Source organism: Haematobia irritans, chromosome 1 (assembly GCF_050003625.1).
Source record: "Haematobia irritans isolate KBUSLIRL chromosome 1, ASM5000362v1, whole genome shotgun sequence".
Classification (NCBI taxonomy): Eukaryota; Metazoa; Arthropoda; class Insecta; order Diptera; family Muscidae; genus Haematobia; species Haematobia irritans.
In genome coordinates this window covers 255,632,725-255,660,073 of record NC_134397.1, presented here as the reverse complement: position 1 = coordinate 255,660,073, position 27,349 = coordinate 255,632,725, and the positions used below count along the sequence as shown (strand labels likewise).

The following is a 27,349-nucleotide window of genomic DNA, read 5'->3' as shown; positions in this document are numbered from 1 at the left end:
AATACAATTTTGACAAAATTTTCTCTAGAAATAAAATTTTGACAAAATTTTCTATAGAAATAAAATTTTTACAAATTTTTCTATAGAAATAAAATTTCGATAACAATTTCTGTAGAAATAAAATTTTGACAAAATTTTATATAGAAATAAATGTTGGCAAAATTTTATATAAAAATAAAATTTTGTGAAAATTTTCAACATAAATACAATTTTGACAAAATTTTCTATAGAAATAAAATTTTGGCAAACTTTTCTGTAAAATGAAATTTGGACAAAATTTTCGATAGAAATAAAATTTGGACAAAATTTTCGATAGAAATAAAATTTGGACAAAATTTTCTATAGAAATAAAATTTTGTTGTTTGATAATTGATCTTTAAATTGTTAATTATATTTGTTTAGTTCAACTCGAGGTCATGTCAATAAAAACAGATATAGTTGTTTTTGTGAGTTGTAATTTTTATATAAAAATATCCAAGTTGTAAATATTTACAAGTTGTAAATGTACTCTCTTGTAAACAAGTTAATTGGTTTTTAATTCCAAATAAATTTCCCTGAGGACGAGCATCGGAGATGTCTCGAAATATTATATTGGATATTTCTAAATAAAAATTACAACTCACAAAAACAACAACATATGTTTTTATTCACATGACCTGGAGCTTAACTAAGCAAATATAAGAAATAAAATTTTGCCAATTTTTTCTTTAGAAATAAAATGTTGACAAAATTTTCTATAGAAATATAATTTTGACAAAAATTTCTACAGAAATAATACTTTGACAAAATTTTCAACAGAAATAAAATTTTACAAAATATAAAATAAAATTTTGTACAATACAATTTTGACAAAATTTGTATAGTGTCTGTCCATTGTATGTTAATCCCGCTATTGCATTCACTAACGAAACTATCATGATGAAATTTAGCAGAGGGTCTTTTTTATCTTAAGGCAGTTCAAGTTTGAACATAGATCTATGTGCCCATATATCGCCCATATAAACAGATCCAAAATTGTTTTTCTACCACTGTGCATCCGCATCATTGTCATTCTCATTGGAGGCTTGAGTCTTTTTTTGTGTTCGTCTGCGGTAACCGTCTTTCTGATTTTGATATTGAAAGAAGAAATGTTAATGGAAGAAGGTGCGGTAACAAAACACCGATTTTCTCCAGACATGAATATTGAAGTGAAATGCTCGATATGGACTTGATAGGAGAAGAGATACATGTAGACAATGAAATAAAGGCTAATGGTAGGTGGTGGTTAGAATATGTCTTTGCCTTGCTTTTAGCATGACTCTGTTTCGATTTTTTGTTTTTTGGTTAGATTTTTTCCGGTTTTACTTTACATTGTAACAAGTTTATGATTTGCTATTAAACTGACATTGATTGCGGTTTAGATTGGCATTACCCGCTGAGTAGCTGTAGCAGCATCATTATCATGGGGGTTGCTACTTCTCCGTGTGCCATTGTTGTTGTCGCTATTGTAACCATCAGCATTGTCATCAAACTCTGTTCGCATGAGTGTGGGTAACGGCATTGCTGGACTGTGTTTTAGCCATTTCGGAGCTAAACGTAACATAAGAATTGCGCCCAGCGGTGCTGTGAATATAATGGCTAAAACGGATATGATTAAAACATTCCGGGCCAAGGAGACAATATCCGCCTCTGAGTTTAGCTCACGTGCCATGTCCAAAGCAATAGGTCCTAGGGCTGCCTAGAATAAAAAGAAAGGGAAACAAAAAAAATTAAAACATGAACAATACACAAATTAATCTTTAGAGGAAGTTGAAATCTATGAGAAGAAGAAAACAAGTATAGTCATAATAAGGACTAAATGCGATTTGAATTTTTAAGTTTTTAAGGGTGAACTATTATATAGAACGTTCCCTCTGGGCATCTCGTTGAAACACAATATTAGAAAATTGATAAGGAAATTAAAATAAAAGCTTATAGGAATTTATCTGTAGATGTCATATTTGACAGAGTTACAAAAAAAAAAAAAAAAAAAAAACAAGTATAAACGGCCGTAAGTTCGGCCAGGCCGAATCTTATGTACCATCCACCATGGATTGCGTCAATCGAATTACTTGGGTTGTGGTGTCTTAATTCGTTTTCTAAATTGTGTGTTAGTCCATACGTGGTATACATTAGACAAAAAAAGTATGTGTAGGTAAGTCTACAAATAATTACGAATCGATATGGACTTTTGCACGGTACGTAGGGACCCAGAATTGAAATATGGGGGTCGCTTGTATGGGGGCTATATACAATTATTGATATGGACCAATTTTTGTGTGATTGGGGATCGATTAATCTGAGGGCTATATATAACTATAGACCGATATGCACCTAGTTAGGCATGGTTGTTAACGGCCATATACTAGCACAATGTACCAAATTTCAACTAACTCGGATGAAATTTGCTCCTCCAAGAGGCTCCAAAACCAAATCTCGGGATCGGTTTATATGGGAGCTATATATGATTATGGACTGATATGGACCACTTTTGGCATGGTTGTTAAATATCATATACTACCACCACGTACAAAATTTCAACCAGATCGGATGGATTTTGCTACTCCAAAAGGCACCGGAGGTCAAATCTGGGGATCGGTTTATATGGGTGCTAGATATAATTATGGACTGATATGAACCAATTCCTGCATGGTGGTTGGATACCATATACTAACATAACGTACCAAATTTCAACCGAATCGGATGAAGTTTGCTCTTCCAAGGGGCTCCGGAGGTCAAATCTGGGGATCGGCTATATATAATTATGGACCGATTTCGACCAATTTTTGCATGGAAGTTTGAGGCCATATATTAACACCACGTACCAAATTTCAACTGAATCAGATGAATTTTGGTCTTCCAAGAGGCTCCGGAGGTCAAATCTGGTGATCGGTTTATATGGGGGCTATATATAATTATGGACCGATGTGGACCAATTTGTGCATGGTTGTTAGAGACCATATACTAACACCGTGAACCAAATTTCCGTGTACCGGATCGGATGAAATTTGCTTCTCTTAGAGGCCTCGCAAGCCAAATCGGGGGATCGGTTTATGTGGGGGCTATATATAATTATGGACCGATGTGGACCAATTTTTGCATTGTTGTTAGAGACCATATACTAACACCATGTACCAAATTTCAGCCGGATCGGATGAAACTTGCTTCTCTTAGAGGCCTCGCAAGCCAAATCGGGGGATCGGTTTATATGGGGGCTATATATAATTATGGACCGATGTGGACCAATTTTTGCATGATTGTTAGAGACCATATGCTAACACCATGTACCAAATTTCAGCCGGATCGGATGAAATTTGCTTCTCTTAGAGGCCTCGCAAGCCAAATTTGGGGGTCCGTTTATATGGGGGCTATACGTAAAATTGGACCGATATGGCCCATTTGCAATACCATCCGACCTACATCAATAACAACTACTTGTGCCAAGTTTCAAGTCGATAGCTTGTTTCGTTCGGAAGTTAGCGTGATTTCAACAGACGGACGGACGGACGGACGGACATGCTCAGATCGACTCAGAATTTCACCACGACCCAGAATATATATACTTTATGGGGTCTTAGAACAATATTTCGATGTGTTACAAACGGAATGACAAAGCTAATATACCCCCCCCATCCTATGGTGGGGGGGGGTATATTTAATCAATCTATTTATATTTAATCAATCTATTTAAATATTGATTACAACTGGAAAATCGTTCAATTAAAAATTCATGTTTACAATTAAATTTTAATCAAAAAGGAAACATTAAGTCAATTGAGTGAAATTAATTGATACAAAATTGATACTAAGGATTTGGTCACACTAATCACATATCCAAATCTGAGCCAATTTCAACCAAATTTGCACAGATTTTTTTTCAGATTCAATCACGAACTTATTTGATCCAGTTAATTTTTTAATTGAAATGTCTTTAATCTCGAAAATGATAGTACCCACCACAGTATTGATTGGGGATTAGTAAATTTTAATTAAGTTTTAAATTAATTCCATTAAAAATTTAATTGATGTTTATAGCAAAATTCAATTATTATACCCTCCACCATATAATGGGGGGTATATTAAATTTGTCATTCCGTTTGTAACACATCGAAATATTACTCTAAGACCCCATAAAGTATATATAATCTGGGTCGTGGTGAAATTCTGAGTCGATCTAAGCATGACCGTCCGTCTGTCCGTCTGTTGAAATCACGCTAACTTCCGAACGAAAGAAGCTATCGACTTGAAACTTCGCAAAAAAAGTTATTATTGATGTAGGTCGTATGGTATTGCAAATGGGCCATATCGGTTCAGTTTTACGTATAGCCCCTATATAAACGGACCCCCAAATTTGACTTGCGGACCGTCAAAGAGAAGCAAATTTCATCCGAGTCGATCGAAGATGTCCGTCCGTCTGTTGAAATCACGCTAACTTCCAAATGAAACAAGCTATCGACTTGAAACTTGGCACAAGTAGTTGTTATTGATGTAGGTCGGATGGTATTGCAAATGGGCCATATCGGTCCGCTTCTACGTTTAGCCCCCATATAAACCGATCCCCAGATTTGGATTGCGGAGCCTCTACGAGAAGCATATTTCATCTGATCCGGTTGAAATTTGGAACATGGTGTTAGTTTATGGTCTCTAACAACCATGCAAAAATTGGTCCACATCGGTTCATAATTATATAAATATAAATCGTTCTCCAGATTTGACCTCCGGAGTCTCAAAGAGAAGCAAATTTCATCTGATCTTGCTGAAATTTGGTACATGGTGTTGGTATATGGTCTCTAACAACCATGCAAAAATTGGTCCATATCGGTCCATAATTATATGTAGCACCCATATAAACCGATCCCCAGATTTGATCACCGGAGTCTCTTGGAGGAGCAAAATTGATCCGATTCAGTTGAAATATAGTACGTGGTGTTAGTATATGGTCCCTAACAACCTTGCAAAAATTGGTCCATATGGGTTCATAATTATCTGGTTGAAATTTGGTACCTTTTGCTAGTGTTTGGCCGATTACAACCATGCCAAAATTGGTCCGTATCGATCTATGTTATATACAAAAATTTTATTGGCATAGAAAATATTGTCAAAATTTTATTGCTATAGAAAATTTTGTCAACATTTTATATTTCTATAGAAAATTCTGTCAACATTTATGTCTTTAGGAAATTTTGTTAAAATATAATTTCTATACAAAATTTTGTCCAAAATTATTTATTTAGAAAAATTTGTCAAAATTTTATTTCAATTGAAAATTTTGTCAAAATTTTATTTCTATGGAAAATTTTGTCAGAATTTTAGTTCTGTAGAAAATTTTATCAAAATTTTATTTCTATAGAAAATTTATGAAGCATTTCATAGTTGGAGAAGAATATTTTGCAAAATCTTCCAAAACATCAAGAATTCTACCAATGTACCAAATAGTAAAATATCTTCCATTTTTGGTAGACTCGTATTCATAATTGTATATAGCCCCCATATAAAGCGACCCCTATTTTAAAACCGGCTCTATAATTACAGCACAAAAGCTCATGTCGGTTCGTAATTATTTCTTCCCTATATATACCGGTCAAGAACTGAATATATACGTATTTAATCGACCTTTTTATACCCTTCACCACTACTGTGGTACAGGGTATAATAAGTTTGTGCATTTGCCAAGTATGAAAACGCCAAGTAGGAAAAGTCTGAGACCATCGTTTAGTATACAGATCGTCTTAGAATTAAATTCTGAGTCGATTTAGCGATGTCCGTCTGTCTGTCTGTCTGTCTGTATGTGTAATTTTGTGTGCAAAGTACAACTCGCAGTTTAAGTCCGATCGTCCTCAAATTTGGCACAGAGTTTTACATTGGCTAAAAAACAATCGCTATTGATTTTGAACAAAATCGGTTCAGCTATATCTATTGCTGTCATATATATTTATCACCGATCTGGTCATAATTGACGTATTTATCATCGTATTTACTCAAAATTTCGGACAGCCAAATATATTGGGGCTTTCGTAAGATATGCAAAATATCAGCCAAATCGGTTCAGATTTAGATATAGCTCCCATATATATCTTTCGTCCGATTTGAACTTATATGGCAAAAAAAAAGCCAGTGTTTTGTCCTGCTTTGCTTCAAATTTTGCACAAGGAGCACGTTTAATAGTATTGTTAATTGTGCTAAATTTGGTTGAAATCTGTTCAGATTTAGATATAACTCCCATATATATCTTTCGTCCGATTTCGACTAATATGACCGCAAAACCCAGAGTTTTACCCTGATTTGCTTCAAATTTTGCACAAGGAGTATGTTTAAGAGTATCATTCAGTGAGCTAAATTTGGCTAAATCAGTTCAGATTTAGATATAGATCCCATATATATCTTTCGTCCGATTTGCACTTATATGTCTTCAAAAGCCAGAGTTTTGCCCTGAGTTGCTTCAAAATTTTCACAAGGAGTACGTTTAATAGTATCGTTAAGCGTGCCAAATTTGTTTGAAATCGGTTCAGATTTAGATATAGCTCTCATATATATATATATATATATATATATATATATATATATATATATATATATATATATATATATATATATATATATATATATATATATATACATATATATATATATATATATATATATATATATATATATATATATATATATATATATATATATATATATATATATATATATATATATATATATATATATATATATATATATATATATATATATATATATATATATATATATATATATATATATATATATATATATATATATATATATATATATATATATATCTTTCGCCCGATTTACACCCATATGACCACGGAGGCCAAAATTATTCTCCCATTTACGTTTTTTGTTGGGATAGCAGGATTATTATTCTAACTATGCATGTCAAATTTGGTCAAAATCGGTTCATATTTAGATATAGCTCCCATATATATGTACGCCAGAGTAGGGGAAATATGGTAGAATGTTTCATATTTTAGACCCATTTTCAATGGGAGTTTCCTCCAATTGACTCGATAGATTCCACAGAGAATACATTTAATATGTTATTTAAGTTCACGTAGAGAAGGAATATGATAACCTCAAACATGTCTCAAGAGCAAAATGTTGTTTTTGTATGGTAGCCATGTTTGTCACTAAAATGTTATTTTCTGGTCAAATATATCATGCTTGCCGAAATCAGATACATGATTTTCGAGAAAATAACATGGTTGCGAAAACCATGTTACATGGTCACCACCCAAAAATAACATTTTGCTCTTAAAACATGTTTGAGGTGATCATATTCCTTCTCTGGGTGTGTGTCATCTTGATCTAATATGGCCAAAATACCCAAATTTTACACAAAATTCTGTGATGATTTCCCCATATCGTAGTCATATTCTACACACTGTAATGCCAAACTTTCCACAGAATGGTAGAATTTTAAATATGTTACAGACGTCAAATTTTGACACGAATCATGTGAAGGTTGGTACTATATAAAAATAATAAGCATTTAATACTAGCGACGCCATCTATGTGTCAGACCGGGGACTTATCAGCCAACCTGTTATGGACCAGTTCTGCTCAAAAGGTATGGAAGGTACCTGTATAAAAGGGACCGGAATTCTGATTTCAGATTAAACTACATGGTGACTATATAAAAAGAGCAGCTTAACTAGTTGGGAAAACCCTTGTTTTCTCAAATCAATTAGGGCAAAACCTTTTAGACTACACGGCAATCATTCCTCATCCATCATATTCACCCACTAGTCTTGGCATTATATACACATTAAAGTAATGCCAAAATATACTCCATTACATCTCAATGCCATTTTACATACACAGAATATCATTAAATAGAAATTTATTCACGAATAGTTCACCTTAAAAATTTGAAGAATTCCTTTGGAAATTTTTAACAAAAAGAAAACGAAATAAATTCTTTGAAAAGTCCGTAATGTCCATCTATAATGAAGTTCTTCGCATTAGCTATCACTTGAATACATAAGAAAAAAAGAAGTAAGAAACTCATATTAAAGAACAATATTACCAGACTTCAATTCAGCCATTGAAAACCATTTGACTGTTTTACGACGACCACAGAAATTGACTTGGTTACTTCCATTAACCAAATGATGGTTGGATGACTTAACGTTTGGCTAGTTCACAAAACTTAACGAGAATGTTGGAATCAACTTACGGCAAACTATTTGAATAAACGAATATCAACAAATTGATAAAAAAATAAAAGAAGATGAAACTACTGCGGATACACACACCTCCTCACATTAAGACGGCATAAATGTTAGAAGTAAAGCTTAACGTGATGATAATAAAACATCGGCAAGAATCATATCACAAGCACCCTAAGAAGACACATCTAAAGAATTTACGATATTTGTTATGATAAAAAATTTAAAAAAGGTTTAATTTAGAATCAGCCGATATTTCGATAGCAGTCAATTTCCCTTGTGCTGAGGATCCCTCAACAACAATATTATCCCTCCCAATAGGGCTAAAATATCCTATGAAAACCAGAAACTTAATATTGAATATACCATATATTTATATTGAATATACCATAATATATATCCAAAAGAAGTATCCGAATCACAGTTGCATTATGTATGTATAAGTTTGTATAAATGGACTTGTATGATTTGTTTTTTTTTACCCTCCACCATAGGATGGTTGGTATATTAACTTTGTCATTCAGTTTGTAACACATCGAAATATTGCTCAAAGACCCCATAAAGTATATATGTTCTGGGTCGTGGTGAAATTCTGATTCGATCTAAGCATGTCAGTCCGTCCGTCGGTTGAAATCACGCCAACTTCCGAGCGACACAAACTATCAACTTGAAACTTGGCACAAGTAGTTGTTATTGATGTAGCTCAGATGGTATTGCAAATGGGCCATATTGGTCCACTTTTACGTATAGCCAACATGTAAACGGACCCTCAGATTTGGCTTGCGGAGCCTCTAACAGAAGCATATTTCATCCGATCCGGCTGAAATTTGGTACGTGGTGTTGGTATATGGTCTCTAACAACCATGCAAAAATTGGCTTGCGGAGTCTTTAAGATAAGCAAATTTCACCCAATCCAGTTGAAAATTGGAACATGGTGTTAGTATATGATCTCTAGCAACCGTGCTAGAATTGGTCCATATCGGTCCATAATTAGTATATGGTCTTTAACATCCATGCAAAAATTGGTCCACATCGGTTCACAATTATATATAGCCCTCATATAAACCGATACCCAGATTTGGATTGCGGAGCCACTAAGAGAAGCATATTTCATCTGATCGGATTGAAATTTGGAACATGGTGTTAGTATATGGTCTCTAACAACCATGCAAAGATTGGTCCACATCGGTTCATAATTATATACAGCCCCCATATAGGTTAGGTTAGGTTATGTGGCAGCCCGATGTATCAGGCTCACTTAGACTATTCAGTCCATTGTGATACCACAGTGGTGAACTTCTCTCTTATCACTGAGTGCTGCCCGATTCCATGTTAAGCTCAATGACAAGGGACCTCCTTTTTATAGCCGAGTCCGAACGGCGTTCCACATTGCAGTGAAACCACTTAGAGAAGCTTTGAAACCCTCAGAAATGTCACCAGCATTACTGAGGTGGGATAATCCACCGCTGAAAAACTTTTTGGTGTTCGGTCGTAGCAGGAATCGAACCCACGACCTTGTGTATGCAAGGCGGGCATGCTAACCATTGCACCACGGTGGCTCCCCCCATATAAACCGTTCTCCAGATTTGACCTCCGGAGCCTCTTGGGGGAGCAAAATTCATCCGATCAGGTTCAAATTTAGAACGCGGTGTTAGATATGGCCGCTAACAACCATTCCAAAATTGGTCCATATCGGTCTATAGTTATAAATAGCCGATCTCCAATCACACAAAAATTGGTCCATATCGGTTCATAATCATGGTTATATTATGAACCAAAATTTTATTTCTTTAGAAAATTTTGTTAAAATTTTATTTCTAAGAAAATTTTGTTAAAATTTCATTTCTATAGAAAATTTTGTCAAAACTTTATTTCTATAGAAAATTTTTGGAAAATTTTATTTCTATAGAATATTTTGTTAAAAGTTGTATTTCTATAGAAAATTTTGTCAAAATTTTATTTCTATAGAAAACTGAATTATATACGTATTTAATCGATCTTTTTTGATTTAATATATACCACGTATGGACTTACATACAATTTAGAAGACGGTCTTAGGAGGTTTTAAGATACCTACGCAATCCATAGTGGAGGGTACATAAGCTTCGGCCTGCCGAACTTACGGCCGTAAATACTGTTTTTTTTTTGTTTTTTTTTTTTTTTTGTGGAAATATTTCTGCATTTTTCCAAACTTTGGTTGTGTGAATTTCTTACAATTTGTAAATTTTACCAATAATGCACCCATCATGAACTTCGCATGGTACTAAAATAATTTTTTTTTCCAACTCCATTAAAATCCAATTCCTTCAAACTGTTAAAATTTTGTTTCTATAGAAACATTTCTCAACATTTTAATGCAATAAAAAATTTTGTAAACATTTTACTTCTACAGAAAATTTTGTCAACATTTTATTTTAACAGAAAATGTTGTCAAAATTTTATTTTAATGGAAAATTTTGTCAAAACTATACTTCTATAGAAAATGTTGTCAAAACTATATTTCTATAGAAAATTTTGTCAAAATTTTATTATTTTTTTTTTTGCAAATTTTGTCAACATTTTATTTGAATAGAAAATTTTGTCAAAATTTTATTTCTATAGAAAATTTCGGCAACATTTTATTTTCATTGGAAATTTTGTCAAAATTTTATATCTATAGATAATTTTTTGGGAGTCACCGTGGTGCAATGGTTAGCATGACCGCCTTGCATACACAAGGTCGTGGGTTCGATTCCTGCTTCGACCAAACACCAAATAGTTTTCATCGGTGGATTATTCCACCTCAGTAATGCTCGTGATATTTCTGAGGGTTACAAACCTTCTCTAAGTGGTTTCACTGCAATGTGGAACGCCGTTCGGACTCGGCTATAAAAAGGAGGTCCCTTGTCATTGAGCTTAACATAGAATCGGGCAGCACTTCGAGAGAAGTTCACCAATGTGGTATCACAATGGACTGAATAGTCTAAGTGTATTCCTATGGAAATTTTATTTCTATAGAAATTTTCTTAAAAATTGTATTTCTTTAGAAAATTTTGTTAAAATTTTATTTGTATAGAAAATTTTGTCAAAATTTAGTCAAAATTCAGTCAAAATCTTATTTAAATAGAAAATTTTGTCAACATTTTATTTTCATAGAAAACTATATTTCAATAGAAAATTTTGTCAAAATTTTATATCTATAGATAATTGTGTCAATATTATATTCCTATGGAAATTTTATTTCTATAGGAATTTTCCTCAAAATTTTATTTCTTTAGAAAATTTTGTCAAAAATTTGTTTTGATAGAAATTTTTTTCAAAATTTTACTAAAATAGAAAATTTTGTCAAAATTTTAGTTCTATAGATAATTTTGTCAAAATTATATTCCTATGGAAATTTTATTTCTATAGAAATTTTCTTCAAAATTTTACTTCTTTAGAAAATTTTGTCAAAATTTTATTTGTATAGAAAATTTTGTCAAAATTTTGTTTTGATAGAAAATTTTGTCAAAATTTTATTTTAATATAAATTCTTGTCAAAATTTTATTTTAATATAAATTCTTGACAAAATTTTATTTTAATACAAATTCTTGTCCAAATATTATTTCTATAGAAATATGTGTGAAAAATGTTATTTCTATACATAATTTTGTCAAAATTGTATATCTATAGATAATTTTGTATATTATACTCCTATAGAAATTTTCATCAAAATTTTATTTCTATATAAATTTTTGTCAAAATATTTCTACAGGAAATTTTGTCAAAATTTTATTTCTATAAAAATTTTGTCAAGATTTTATTCCTATAGAAATTTTTTCAAAGTTTTATTCCTATAGAAATTTATTAAAAATTGTATTTCTCTAGAATATTTCGTCAATTTTTTTTTATAAGAAAAAATTTTGTCAAAACTTTATTTTTATAGAAAAAAATATTGTCAAAATTTTATTTCTGTAAAGAATTTTGTTTGCATTTAATTTATATAGAAGTAAAATGTTTCATGAACTTTGTATGGTACTAAAAAGATTTTTTAAATTTTTAACTCCAATACCTTCAAACTGACAAAACTTTATTTCTATAGAAAAGTTTGTCATAATTTTATTTCGTTAGAAAATTTTTTCAAAATTTTATTTCTATTTATTTTAATTTCTATCTTATTTCCATAGAAAATATTGTTAAAAAAAGAATATTTTTACAACATTTTATTTTTAAGAATATTTAATAAAAATTTCATTTCTATAGATTTTTTTTTTTTTATAAAAAAATTTTTAACGTGCTGTTGCTATTAAAAATTGTTGTCAAAATTTTATTTCTATAGAAAAACCTTTGTCAAAATTTTATTTCTACAGAAAATTTTGGCAAAATTTTATATCTATAGAAAAATTTGTCAAAATTATATTTCTATCGAAAATGTTGTCCAAATTTTATTTCTATAGAAAATTTTGTTAAAATTCTATTTCTATAATAATTTTCGTAAAAATTTTATTTCTGTAGAAATTTTTGTAAAAAATTTTATTTCTGTAGAAATTTTGTGTAAAAAATTTTATTTCTGTAGAAATTTTTGTCAAAATTTTTATTTCTGTAGAAATTTTTGTCAAAAATTTAATTTCTGTATAAAGTTTTGTTAATATTTTATTTCTATGGAAAATTTTATTTCTATAGAGAATTTTGTCAAAATTTTATTTTTATAGGAAAAACTTTTCTCATAATTTTATTTCTATAGAAAAACTTTTTTCAAAATTTTATTGCTATAGAGAATTTTGTTAAAATTTTTTCTATAGAGAATTTTGTTAACATACAGTGTATTCCGATTGGTAAAAATGTGTGCACGGGTGCGTATCATGTACAATTGTTAGGATATGAAATCATACGCACCCCTGGCCGAAAACGAATGCTGATGTGATATGAGAGTTGACATTGTTTGTCTAGCTCTTGTCCCAATTTAGAGCGCAAAATAAATCTTTATAGCCCCTTAAAAGATCGGCGATCGCTTTATATGGGGATTATTATACCTATAAATGTTCGGTATTCTATATTTGTCATGCCGGTGATTTACTGTAATAAGAAGTTTTTGTGCTAAGCTTCATAAGGAGCCATGGACAAACGTTTATGGTTAGATCTATTTATAAATTTACCATGGAAATTATGGTATACTGAGTACCAGGTGATAATTTCAATGTGTTACCAACAAAACTACAGTATCAAAGCCACTACTAGGAAGAAAAAATACACAAAAATATTACTAATTCAAATTAAAAAAAATCAGTTGAGAAATTATTTGAAAATTTTTACGTGAGATAATATAATAATATCTCACAAATTACGAAAAGTCGATTCTATCAAATAAGCTGAATGATCTCCAATAACTTGTGTTCTCTGTATAGGGGCGCCATCAAGAAAGTTTAATGAATAAACCCTAAAGAAGAAGTCGAATTGTTGAAGTTCTTTTGCCAAATGAAATAATGGTCGCATGGCATGCCATAAAAGGTGTTTGAGGACCAACACAGTATAATGGCCTGCCAGTTTCCATTTAGCCATGGCCAGAAAAAGAATTTTCTATTGTGTGTTGGCTATAAAAAAGTGCGCGAGTGTGTCTGTTGTATGGCGAGAAATGATGTTCTTCGCGTCTTCTTGTTGATGCCTTTGCAATGAGTTGTCATTAAAAACACATTTCTGGAGTCAACAAATGATTTCTTATCTCACCTCTATAGTTCTTCAAAAAAAAAAACTTCTCCTCCTTGCAAAGGAAATAAAGAAAATTTCCATTATACTTTTTTCTTAATGAATGAATGGAATTTGCCTTCACTATAAGGCTTTCTTTTTTTGGAGTCTTTGGCATTTTCTTATATTTATCCGTAGCTTCAATGAAATTAAGACTAAAGGAACCCCAGAATCTGAAGATGCAAAACATTTATAAAAGTATAATGGTAGCTTTAATGGATATTTCCTTTCAGATATAAGGAAACAAATTTATCTTTTGAAGAATTTTAAGTAAAATATGAAAAATATTAAAGATTTTTTTAAGAGCTATAGGAAAGAGCTAAAGGAAACCGGCGAATTGATCCCGAACGTGGAATAAAATGTCATGCAAATCAAGCTTTTGAATTTTGGGCTAAAACCGTTGAATAACTACACACGGTAGTGGTCACAGTTACGTAACGATTTGAAGATGTACCGTCCAATAATGCCACCAGCCCATAAACTCCATCAAACTGTGATTTTTTCTGGATGTATTGGTAGATTTTGTTATGCTCCCAGCTGATCTTCACTTCAAAAGAAAAAATTAGCATTCTTGCTGAACACAATTCTTCGATAAAAAAGTGGACTCTAATTTAACACAAAATATGCAACAACTGCTTAAACCAGTGTTACCAAAAATATACTAGCTAAAAAATCACCTTTTAGGTATAACAACTACAAATTGTTTTACTCACAGCCATTGACTAAACTACAAGTGTAGCTTTACCAACAGAGGAAAAGGATGTTTGTCAAATTTATTTGGGCAAAGCCCTACAGACTGCAAGATGGTTGGATGGACGCACTTTTCGGAATTACCACATTCCTCATCAGCATCCTCTACTTGCAGCGAAACTATCAACCAATTATCAGTATAAATTCAGGCAGTTCATTAAATGAACCACATTTGAACCTCCCGAACCTCTACAGAAAATTTTGCCAAGATTTTATTCCTATAGGATATTTGGCCAAAATTTTATTTCTATAGAAAATTTTGCCAAAATTTTATTTCTACAGAAAATTTTGCCAAAATTTTATTTCCATAGAAAATTCTGCCAAAATTGTATCTGTACAGAAAATTTTGCCAAAATGTTATTTCTATAAAAAATTTTGCCAAAATTTTATTTCTATAGAAAATTTTTCCCAGAATTTTACTTCCATCGAAAATTTTGCCAAAATTGTATTTCTATCGAAAATTTTGCCAAAATTTTATTTCTATAGAAAATGTTGCCAAAATTTTATTTCTATAGAAAATGTTACCAACATTTTATTTCTATAGAAAATTTTGCCAAAATTTTATTTCTATAGAAAATTATACCAAAATTTTATTTCCATAGAAAGTTTTGCCAAAATGTTATTTCTATAGAAAATTTTGCCAAAATATTATTTCTATAGAAAATTTTGCCCAGAAGTTTACTTCAATCGAAAATTTTGCCAAAATTGTATTTCTATAGAAAAATTTTCCAAAATTTTACTTCTATAGAAAATTTTGCCAAATTTTATTTCTATAGAAAATTTTGCCAACATTTTATTTCTATAGAAAATTTTGTCAAAACTTAATTACTATAGAAAATTTTGCCAAATTTTATTCCTATAGAAAATTTTGCGAAAATTTTACTTCTATAGAAAATTTTGCCAAATTTTATTTCTATAGAAAATTTTGCCAACATTTTATTTCTATAGAAAATTTTGTCAAAACTTAATTACTATAGAAAATTTTGCCAAATTTTATTCCTATAGAAAATGTTGCCAAAATTTTATTTCTATAGAAAATGTTACCAACATTTTATTTCTATAGAAAATTTTGCCAAAATTTTATTTCTATAGAAAATTATACCAAAATTTTATTTCTATAGAAAATTTTGTCAAAATTTTATTTCTATAGAAAATTTTGCCAAAATTTTATTTCTATAGAAAATTTTGCCAAAATTTTATTTCTACAGAAAATTTTGCCAAAATTTTATTTCTATAGAAAATTTTATCAATACTTAATTACTATAGAAAATTTTGCCAAATTAATTTCTATAAAAAATTTTGCCAAAATTTTATTAAAATAGAAAATTTTGCCAAATTTTATTTCTATAGAAAACTTTGTTAAAATTTGATTTCCATAGAAAATTTTGCAAACATTTTATTTCTATAGAAATTTTTCTTTAAAATTTTATTTCTATAGAAAATTTTGCAAACGTTTAATTTCTATAGAATTTTTTGTCAAAATTTTATTTCTATAGAATTTTACTTCTATTGAAAATTTTGCCAAAATTTTATTACTATAGAAAATTTTGCCAAATTTTATTTCTATAGAAAATGTAGTCAAAATTTTCTTTTTATAGAAAATTGTCTCAAATTTTATTTCTATAGAAAATTTTGTCGATATATTATTTCTATAGAAAATGTTGTCAAAATTTTATTTCTATAGAAAATTTCGTCGATTTTTTTTATAGAAAAGTTTTAGAGAGTAATATTTTTGCAAAATCTACCAAAACATGAAAAAGTCAAGGTTAGGTGGCAGGCCGATGTATCAGGCTCAGTCAGACTATTCAGTCCATTGTGATACCACATTGGTGAACTTCTCTCTTATCACTGAGCGCTGCCCGATTCCATATAAAGCTCAATGACAAGGGACCTCCTTTTTATAGCCGAGTCCGAACGGCATTCCACATTACAGTGAAACCACTTAGATAAGCTTTGAAACCCTTAGAAATATCACCAGCATTACTGAATTGACAAAATACAATTTTTACAACATTTTCTATAGAAGTAAAATTTGGAAAACATTTTCTATGGAAATAAAATGTTGACAAAATTTTCTATAGAAATAAAATTTTGACAACATTTTTTATAGAAATAAAATTTGACAAAATTTTCTATAGAAATAAAATGTTGACAAAATTTTCTATAGAAATAAAGTTTCAACAAAATTTTCTATACAAATAAAGTTTTGACAAAATTTTCTATAGAAATAAAATTTTGGTAGATTATTTCTACCTCGAGTTGCAACCATGATTATGAACCGATATGGACCAATTTTTGTGTGATTGATGATCGGCTATATATAACTATAGACCGATATGGACCAATTTTGGCATGGTTATCAGCGGCCATATACTAACACCACGTTCCAAATTTCAACCGGATCGGATGAATTTTGCTTCTCCAAGAGATCAAATCTGCACCCTCACAAAAAATCGCTTCTGTAACATATACTCCCAAACATATTTTGCTTCAAGCATATACATTTTTGGGTATTGCCCAAACATTTATATGTTTGATCTCTTCCAATATATAATATGTTTGAAAGCATATTGGTCTAAACAATATATGTTTGGGTAGTATAAGTTCCAAACATTTTGTATTTTTGCATCCAAATTCAATAATGTTGTCTTCCAAAAAACAATATGTTATTATGTGAACATATTTGGAAGCATTTTGCACCCAAAAATATTATATGCTTAAAAAAAATTCTCCCAAACAATATTGTGCTCAAAATTTTATTTATTTATTTATATATTTACAATCAAAAACAATGGAAAAGGAAGATTGGAAAATGGGCGACGTCATACCAAAAGTTGCATTTACGATGTTCGATACATTAAAAACTCACAAATGATGTTAAATTTTGTGTAAATAATAATGAGAAACTTTTGACCGATTGTTCTACGTCATTCCCTGACATAAATTTCTTTTTATTATTAGTTTAATTTGTGGAACCAAAAATCATAAACGACACGTTTGCATCGAACGCCGTCAATGGTTTGATACCCTCTGCTGCCATTTTCCCATCTTCATCTTCCATTGTTTTTGTTTACAATCATAATGAATTATAAAAATAAACAGGTAATATAGGTGCTAACAATATAGGTTTTCGACCTGAATGCTCAAAATTTTGTTTCTGCCTAATTGTACATTCCCTCACATCTTTCTCACTTCCACGAGATTTGTTAGTTCTTAGCACATTTTTCTGTAGTACAAACATTGTAGAAGAAATTATTCAATTTTATGATTTTTTTATTTTAATTTTACCTTTTTCCGGACGGGGATTCGAACAGCGGACCACACATTTTGTAAGGATCAAAGATGTAGCTGATCAATTGCCCAAGGAAAAATAAAATGTTAATTTTGTAATAACAAGCAACAACCACCAACTTAATTCAATATCGCTCCCTGTTAAATAGCGCTCCAAGCTACTAAACACATATATGTTTATAGGCTATTTCTAAATTAATATATATTTGCATCCAAGCATATTATATTTACAAACATTTTATGTACCAAACATAATATGTTCTAACATATTAACATATATGTCCCAAACATGTTATGCTAGTTTATGAACATTATATGCTTGCACTCAAAAATATTGTGTTTAAAAATTTGTGTTCCAAACATATAACGTTTATAGCCAAACATATGAAAAACAGTCTTTTTCATCCGTGTGGGGAACGGTTTATATGGGGACTATATATAATTATGGACCGATATGGACCAATTTTTGCATGGGTTTTAGAGACCATATAATAACAGCACGTACCAAATTTTAAACGGATCTGAAAAGGCTCAAATCTTGTGATCGGTTTATATGGGGGCTCTATATAATTATGGACCGATTTTACCAATTTTTGCATGGTTGTGAGAGACCATGTAAAAACACCATGTACCAAATTTCAACCGGATCGGATGAATTTTGCTCCTCCAAGAGGCTCTGCAAGCCAAATCTGTACGTCGGTTTATATGGGGGCTATACGTAAAAGTGGACCGATATGGCCCATTTTCAATACCATCCGACTTACATCAATAACAACTACTTGTGCCAAATTTCAAGTCGATAGCTTGTTTCTTTCGGACGGACATGCTTAAATCGACTCAGAATTTCACCACAACCCATAATATATATACCTTATGGGGTCTTAGAGCAATATTACGATGTGTTACAAACGGAATGACAAAGTTAATATACCCCCCATCCTATGGTGGAGGGTATAGAAATAATTGAAATTTGCTAATTAATATACTCTTTGCCATCGGCATGTGTTACTGCAACCCAAGTAATTGGATTGTGGATGACAGTCTTTAGTACAAGTATCTATGCAATCCATGGTGGAGGGTACATAAGATTCGGCCTGGCCGAACTTATGGCCGTATATACTTTTTTTTATTTGATTCAATTAAAATTTTAATTGATGTTGATAGCAAAACTCAATAAATTGTTTAGTTTTATTTTTTATACCCTCCATCATAGGATGGAGGTATATTAACTTTGTCATTCCGTTTGTAACACATCGAAATATTGCTCTAAGACCCCAAAAGGTATATATATTCTGGGTCGTGGTGAAATTCTGAGTCGATCTAAGCATGTCCGTCCGTCCGTCTGTTGAAATCACGCTAACCTCCGAACGAAACAAGCTATCGACTTAAAGCTTGGCACAAGTAGTTGTTGTTGATATAGGTCGGATGGTATTGAAAATGGGCCATATCGGTCCACTTTTACGTATAGCCCCCATATAAAGGAACCCTCAGATTTGGCTTGTGGAGCCTCTAACAGAAGCATATTTCATCTGATCTGGCTGAAATTTGGTACATGGTGTTGGTATATGGTCTCTAACAACCATGCAAAAATTGGTCCACATTGGTCCATAATTATATATAGACCCCATATAAACCGATCCCCAGATTTGGCTTGCGGAGCCTACAAGAGAAGCAAATTTCATCCGATCCGGCTGAAATTTGGTACATGGTCTCTAACAACCATGCAAAAATTGGTCCACATCGGTCCATAATTATATATAGACCCCATATAAACCGATCCCCAGATTTGGCTTGCGGAGCCTACAAGAGAAGCAAATTTCATCCGATCCGGCTGAAATTTGGTACATGGTGTTGGTATATGGTCTCTAACAACCATACAAAAATTGGTCCACATCGGTATATAATTATATATAGCCCCCATATAAACCGATCCCCAGATTTGGCTTGTGGAGCCTCTAAGAGAAGCAAATTTCACCCAATCCGGTTGTAATTTGGAACATGGTGTTGGTATCGGTCCATAATTATATATATCCCCCATATAAACGTTCTCCAGATTTGACCTCCGGAGCCTCTTGGAGGAGCAAAATTCTTCCGATCCGGTTCAAATTAGGAACGTGGTGTTAGTATATGGTCGCTAACAACCATACCAAAATTGGCCCGATCACACAAAAATTGGTCCATATCGGTTCATAATCATGGTTGCCACTAGAGCCAAAAATAGTCTACCAAAATTTTATTTCTATAGAAAATTTTGTCAAAATTTTATTTCTATAGAAAATTTTGTCAAAATTTTATTTCTAGAGAAAATTTTGTTAAAATTTTATTCGGTTCATAATAAAATTTTCATCATTGTCAAAATTTTATTTCTATAGAAAATTTTGTTCAAATTTTATTCGGTTCATAATCATGGTTGCCACTCGAGCCAAAAATAATCTACCAAGATTTTATTTCTATAGAAAATTTTGTCAAAAGTTTATTTCTATAGAAAATTTTGTTAAAATTTTATTTCTATAGAAAATTTTGTTAAAATTTTATTTCTGTAGAAAATTTTGTCAAAATTTTATGTCTACTTTGTCAAACTGAATTATATACGTATTGGATCGATCTTTTTTGATTTAATATATACCACGTACGGACTTACATACAATTTAGAAGATGGTGTTAGGAGGTTTTAAGATGCCTTGCCATCGACAAGCGTTACCGCAACTTAAGTAATTCGATTGTGGATGGCAGTGTTTAGAAGAAGTTTCTACGCAATCCATGATGGAGGGTACATAAGCTTCGGCCTGGCCGAACTTACGGCCGTATATACTTGTTTTTAATTAATTTTAAAAAACGTAACAATTTCCAATTATGTTCTTAACTGACAGGTTTTTTATTTTGATTAAAAAATTTAATGTTTGAAATAATTTGTTAATTAAAAATTTGAAAAATTCTCCATCACTTTTTTAAGAGGCTTAGATTTCGGTATTGATTTTTTAATAAAAATTTTTTAAAATTTCCATCACTTTTTTTAACAGACTTAGTCTTCCGAGTTGATAAAAAGGCAAACGTATCAATTAATTTTTTAATTAAGTATTTAAAAATGTTCAACCATTGACTTAATTAACTTAATGTTTATATCTTATTTAAAAAGTTAATTGTATCAATTATGTTATTAATTGAAACATTTTCCAACTTCAATCAACTTTTTAATTGGAAATATTTTGGTGATATTTTTTTCTCTGTATAGGGCTTCTGACCACTTCACCCTAGATTCTACCATAAACACAAATGTCATTAGCCTTGCAGTTGATCTTTATCAAAACTACACTACACATTTCTCTTTGCACTTCCTGATTCAGTTGCATCAATCTGGTCTATTTGAAATCTATTTTGAAACCAAATAAATTAGTTTTTCATATGCCATGAACTTCACCCCCAAGTCAAAAGAGACATTTTTAAAAGTTTTCATCGAAATTACAATTCAAGATGGGTTTTTCATATACAGTGATAGTTTCGTACAAATGCTGTCCAAAAAGGCAATCTAAATCCGACCAAGAAGAGTGAAAGAATTGTGTGTGTGTTTTTGTGAAATAACAACCGCATATTTAAGCCAACATAACCTCAGTTGACCGCAATGCACCATGCAACCGCAAAAGACTTACGTACGAGTAAATGAGAGACAGAAGTGGAGTCATATGGCCACTTAACCAACTAAAATGATTTTTTTTTGTTTTGTTTTGGTTTCTTTGTTGTTGTGTTTGTTAGGAAGCAACCCACTTTGGGCCAAAAACCAAATTACCAAAAATTCTAAAACAAAACAAAAACAAACATTGCTCAGACTGTACAACAACTTTTCTCTAACTAGGAAATACAAACCGCTGCTGGCAAAAACTCTGGCATAGTCAAGCAAATCAACAGAATTTCATATATTTTCAAAAATGTGATGATATTAAAAAAAAAAAAAAAAAATAATAATAAAAAGAAGAACAAATCGAAAAGGGTGGCGTAGAGCGTTCACATCTTGCAATGAAAACATTTTTATTATTTTGTTGTATTCCAAAAATTGGCTTAACTCAAAAAACAATAACAAAAAAACGAGAAATAAACAAACGGATCTAGTTAGCTCGTTTTGCCCTAAGAGCCTGTTGAGGTTGAAGGTGCTGTTGTTAACCGCTAACATGCCCCGAAAACTAACATAAGTGGCAACACTTTTTTGTGGTTGCTTTGTCCATATGTACGAAAAGCAAATAACGAAGACTCCTCTCTCTCTCTCTCGCTCTCATAAATGCAAAAATTGCATATAAACACATTGGAAACATTGCAATTCTTAACTCCTTACAGTATTAGTCCGTTTATTGGTGTGATGGAGAACAGTGTTTTACAGCATTGTTGAGTGTGTACAATCACTAATAAGTGGTGATAAAATATACTTGGTGGCTGCTACCTAATGCAACGAATTAAAACGCTATAATTTGTATTTTTTTTTTTTTTAATTTTATTGTTTAAAGTAAAAAAAAAAAATCGATTATAACATCCAATTTTAGAATTGATTTAGATTCGCTCGAATTGGCTACCCTCAGCAACAATTATGGCCTTCTTAAGGTTAACAAAGCCATCACACGCTGTTCAGTGGTTCCGAATCGCTTCTCTTTGAAAATAATCTTGCAACATTAAAACGAATAAGGATATCAAATAACAAAAAAAAAAAAAAATTTTTTAACTTTTGGATATTTTTGATACAAATTTTGAGTACAGTATATTCAGCAATATTTCTTAGAATAATATTCCATGCAAAACTCAATAAAAATAATAATGAGACGATAATTAGTTCGAAGGTTATAAAGGATTCAATTCAAATGTTTAATTCTCAAAAAAGTTTACTTTTAACAAAATTGTTATTTGCACCAAAAAGTTCAAATTTTAGTAATTTAAAAATAGCAAAAAAAAATTATAAAATCGAAAAAGTTTTAATTCAGGTGTTTAATTCCCAAAATTTTGTATTTACAAATTGTTACTTGCACCAAAGAGTTCAAATGTTATAATTTAAAATTGATTAAAAAAAAAAATAATTGATAAAACTCCGGTTTCTAGGGCCATTAAAATACTGATAAAATCCGGTGTTACTACATTATGGCCCTAGAGCCCCCTTATATATCTTACTGCCGATATTTATTATTTACTTGTAGTATAGTCAAGTGTGCCAAGTTTGATTTAAATCGGTGCAGATTTAGTTATAGCCCCTATATAAACCTACTCAGCAAAAAAGCGTCGCCAAAAAGTGGTGGAAATGTTCTTTTTGGATCCGGAAGTGGTGCAAAATTGGCGCAGAAGCGATGAATTTAATATGGGCTAGTCATAGGACGGATGTCCACCATTTAAACAGCCGGTGCACTAAATTCGCATCACATATTAAGGTAATTTTTTCAGTTATATTTGACATCTTACTTTACAATCAAATAAAGGTTTTTCCCTAATTTTTCCTTTACGACCATTACATCCAATAAAAAGAAATCTAAACTTGTATTAAAGTCTCACTCGCTGTAATATATTATATAAAATCTCGTAACCTTGTAAATATTGTCTGAACAAATGGTAAATAAAGATGAATATATAAATTAAAAAAAAAAAAAAAACTTCTTAAGGTGTGATGCGAAGTCAGTGTTTTGGATGTGAATTAAGAAATTTCTTGATATTTTTACAACTAAATAATTTAAAATTTTTTTTATAATTTTTAATGCAGTCTAACGCTTGTCTGGAAAGTTTGACATCAAATATTTTCAAAAATTCGCAATTTTTCTAAAATGGATATATCATGTTTTTCGGCCAAATTTAAATAATTTATACCATTTTATTAATCCTTAATCTGTTTATAGTCTATTTGAAACAAAAAAAGCTAAATTTTCCATTATAAAAAAATTGACTCAAATGAACTTTCTGTGCAGTTAAAATAAAGAACATCTTTGGGAGGACATTTTTGGAAGTGCTCTTAAAATTGTGCTTATAGAAGAACTTTCAAATTTTGTTGCCGGGTACATTTAGAGAAATGCACTATTTCATCCGAGTTAGTGATGTAATTCATCGTTTAAACGGATTTTATTATTATGTAAAAAAGTAAAAAATTGAGTTTCTCAATTCAACGTTTTTGGGGCAAGGAACATTTTTTTATACCCTCCACCATAGGACAAAGTTAATATACCCCCATATTAACTTTGTTATTCCGTTTGTAACACATCGAAATATTGCTGTAAGACCCCATAAAGTACATATATTCTGGGTTGTGGTGAAATTCTGAGTCGATCTGAGCATGTCCCTCCGTCCGTCCATCTGTTGAAATCACGCTAACTTCCGAACGAAACAAGCTATCGGCTTGAAACTTGGCACAAGTAGTTGCTATTGATGTAGGTCGGATGGTATTGCAAATGGGCCATATCGGTCTACTTTTACATATAGCCCCCATATAAACGGATCCCCAAATTTGGCCTGCGGGGACTCCAAGAGAAGCAAATTTCATCCGATCCGGCTGAAATTTGGTACATGGTGTTAGCATATGATCTCTAACCACCTTGCAAAAATTGGTCCACATCGGTCTATAATTATGTATAGCCCCCATATAAACCGCTTCCCCGATTTGGCTTTCGGAGCCTCTAAGAGAAGCAAATTTCGCCCGATATGGCTGAAATTTGGTACATGGTGTCAGCATATGATCTCTAACCACCATGCAAAAATTGATCAATAATTATATATAGTCCCATATAAACCGATCCCCCGATTTGGCTTGCGGAGCCTCTAAGAGAAGCAAATTCCATCCGAATGACCACGCAAAAAATGGTCCACATCGGTCCTCCATATAAACCGATCACCAGATTTGACCTCCGGAGCCTCTTGGAAGACCAAAATTCATATGATTCAAATATTTCTAATTAAAAAGATAATTGAAGTTGAATTTTTTTTTTCAATTAATAAATTAATTGGTACAATTACTTTTTAATCAAGATAGAAACATTAAGTTAATTAAGTCAATGATTGAAAATTTTAAAATTTTTAATTAAAAAGTTAATTGGTACAATTAACTTTTAATCAAATTCGGAAGACTAAGTCAGTTCAAAAAGTGATGAACATTTTTTTAAATTTTTAATTAATTTTTTTTTTCAAACAATCAATTGTTAATCCAAATAAAAATTCTAAGCCAATTCACAATGTAATTGAAAATAGTTACCTTTTTTAATTAATAAATTAATTGAGTTTTGCAATCAACATCAATTAAATTTTTAATTGAATCAATTAAACAATTAATTGAAATTTGGTAATACAATCAATTAATTTTTTAATCAAGAATTTTTTCTATGCCCAACTAAAACTGTGATTGATACTATCATTTTCGTGATTGAAGACATTTCAATTAAAAAAATTAATTGGATCAATTAATTTCGTGATTGAATCGGATTTTTTTTTTTTGGGTGTTGTGGTAGTATATGATATTTAACTGCCATGCCAAAAGTGGTCCACATCAGTCCATAATCACATATAGCCCCCATATAAACCGATCCCGAGATTTGGTTTTGGAGCCTCATGGAGGAACAAATATCATACGAGTAAGTTGAAATTTGGTACATTGTGCTAGTATATGGCCTTTAACAACCATGCCTAACTAGATCCATATCGGTCTACAGTTATATATAGCCCTCAGATAAATCGATCCCCAATCACACAAAACTTGGTCCATATTAAGTTCATAATTGTATATAGCCCCCAAATAAGCGACCCCCATATTTCAATTCTGGCTCTCTACGTACCGTGCAAAAGTCCATATCGATTCGTAATTATTTGTAGACTTACTTACAGATACCTTTCTCACAATTTAGAAAACGATGTTAAGAAGTTTTATAATACCACAACCCAAGTACTTCGATTGTGGATGACAGTCTTTCGTAGAAGTTTCTACGCAATCCATGGTGGAGTGTACATAAGATTCGGTCTGGGCGAACTTACGGCCGTATATACTTGTTATACCCACCACCATAGAATGGTGACGGGGGTATAATAAGTTTGTCATTCCGTTTGTAACACATCGAGATATCGATTTCCGACTATATAAAGTATATATTTTCTTGATCAGGGAGAAATATTACCATGTCTGTCTGTCTGTTGTAATCACGCTACAGTCTTCAATAATGAAGCAATCGTGCTGAAATTTTGCACAAACTCGTCTTTTGTCTGCAGGCAGGTCAAGTTCGAAGATGGGTTATATCGGTCCAGGTTTTGTTTTTATCCAATTTGCCTGAAATTTGAAATCTAGAGGTATTTTAGGACCATAAAGAGTTGTGCCAAAAATGGTGAGTATCGGTCCATGTTTTGGTATAGCCCCCATATTGACCGATCTCCAGATTTTATTTCCTGGGCGTCTAGAAACTGTATTTTCTTCTGATTTGCATGAAATTTGAAGTCTAGAGGTATTTTAAGACCACAAATAGGGGTGTCGAAAATGGGGAGTATCGATTCATGTTTTGGTATAGCCCCCATATAGACCGATCTCCGGATTTTACTTCTTGGGCGTCTAGATACTGTATTTTCTATCCGATGTGCTTGAAGTTGAAAATCGAGAGGTATTTTAAGATCACAAATAGGAGTGTCGAAAATGTGGAGTATCGGTCCCACTTTTGATGTATCTCCCATATAAAGCGATCCCCCGATTTAGTGTCTTGAGCTTCTAGAAACCGTAGCTTTTATTCGATTTGCCTAAAATTGGAAATCGAGATGTATTTTAGGGCCATAAATAGGTGTGCAGACTGATCGCCCAATTTTAGATTTTGTAGTTTTTAACCAATTTGTCTGAAATTTGAATTCTAGAGGTATTTGAGGAACATTGAGAGGTGTGCCGAAAATTTTGGGTGTTGGTCCATGTTTTGGTATAGCCTCCATATAGACCTACCTGCCGGATTTAGTTCTTAGGCAGCTATAATCTGTATTTTTTATCCACATTGCCTGGAAATATAAATATACTGGTATTTTTGACCCTGAAAAATTTGTATCGCATTTATTTCTACCGGTCCATTATGTAAGACATTTATCGATCGACCGATTTCACTCCTGGAGGGTATAGCAGGATCATGTCAATTGCTTGAAACTAAAAGTAAAATTTCCAGATTTTACTCCTCGTTATCATTTAAATAATGGCGGTAAAAATCTACGGATTTAAGATTTCAAATCAAGGCTTTTTTTATACCCTCCACCATAGGATGGGGGGTATATTAACTTTGTCATTCCGTTTGTAACACATCGAAATATTGTTCTAAGACCCCATAAAGTATATATATTCTGGGTCGTGGTGAAATTCTGAGTCGATCTGAGCATGTCCGTCCGTCCGTCTGTTGAAATCACGCTAACTTCCGAACGAAACAAGCTATCG

The 27,349-nt window shown here is 31.5% G+C and overlaps 1 protein-coding gene across 1 annotated transcript in view; it reads right to left on the bottom strand.

Annotated features, from left to right (window-relative positions):
- Positions 1-369: 369 nt before the first annotated feature.
- The window catches only part of Nha2 (Na[+]/H[+] hydrogen antiporter 2), a 328,883-nt gene continuing 301,903 nt past the window's right edge, over positions 370-27,349 (bottom strand). The window contains exon 11 of the mRNA XM_075290150.1: positions 370-1,717. Within this exon, the coding sequence (XP_075146265.1) occupies positions 1,397-1,717 (321 nt within the window). The 3' untranslated portion in view covers positions 370-1,396. The remainder of the gene's footprint in view (positions 1,718-27,349) is intronic.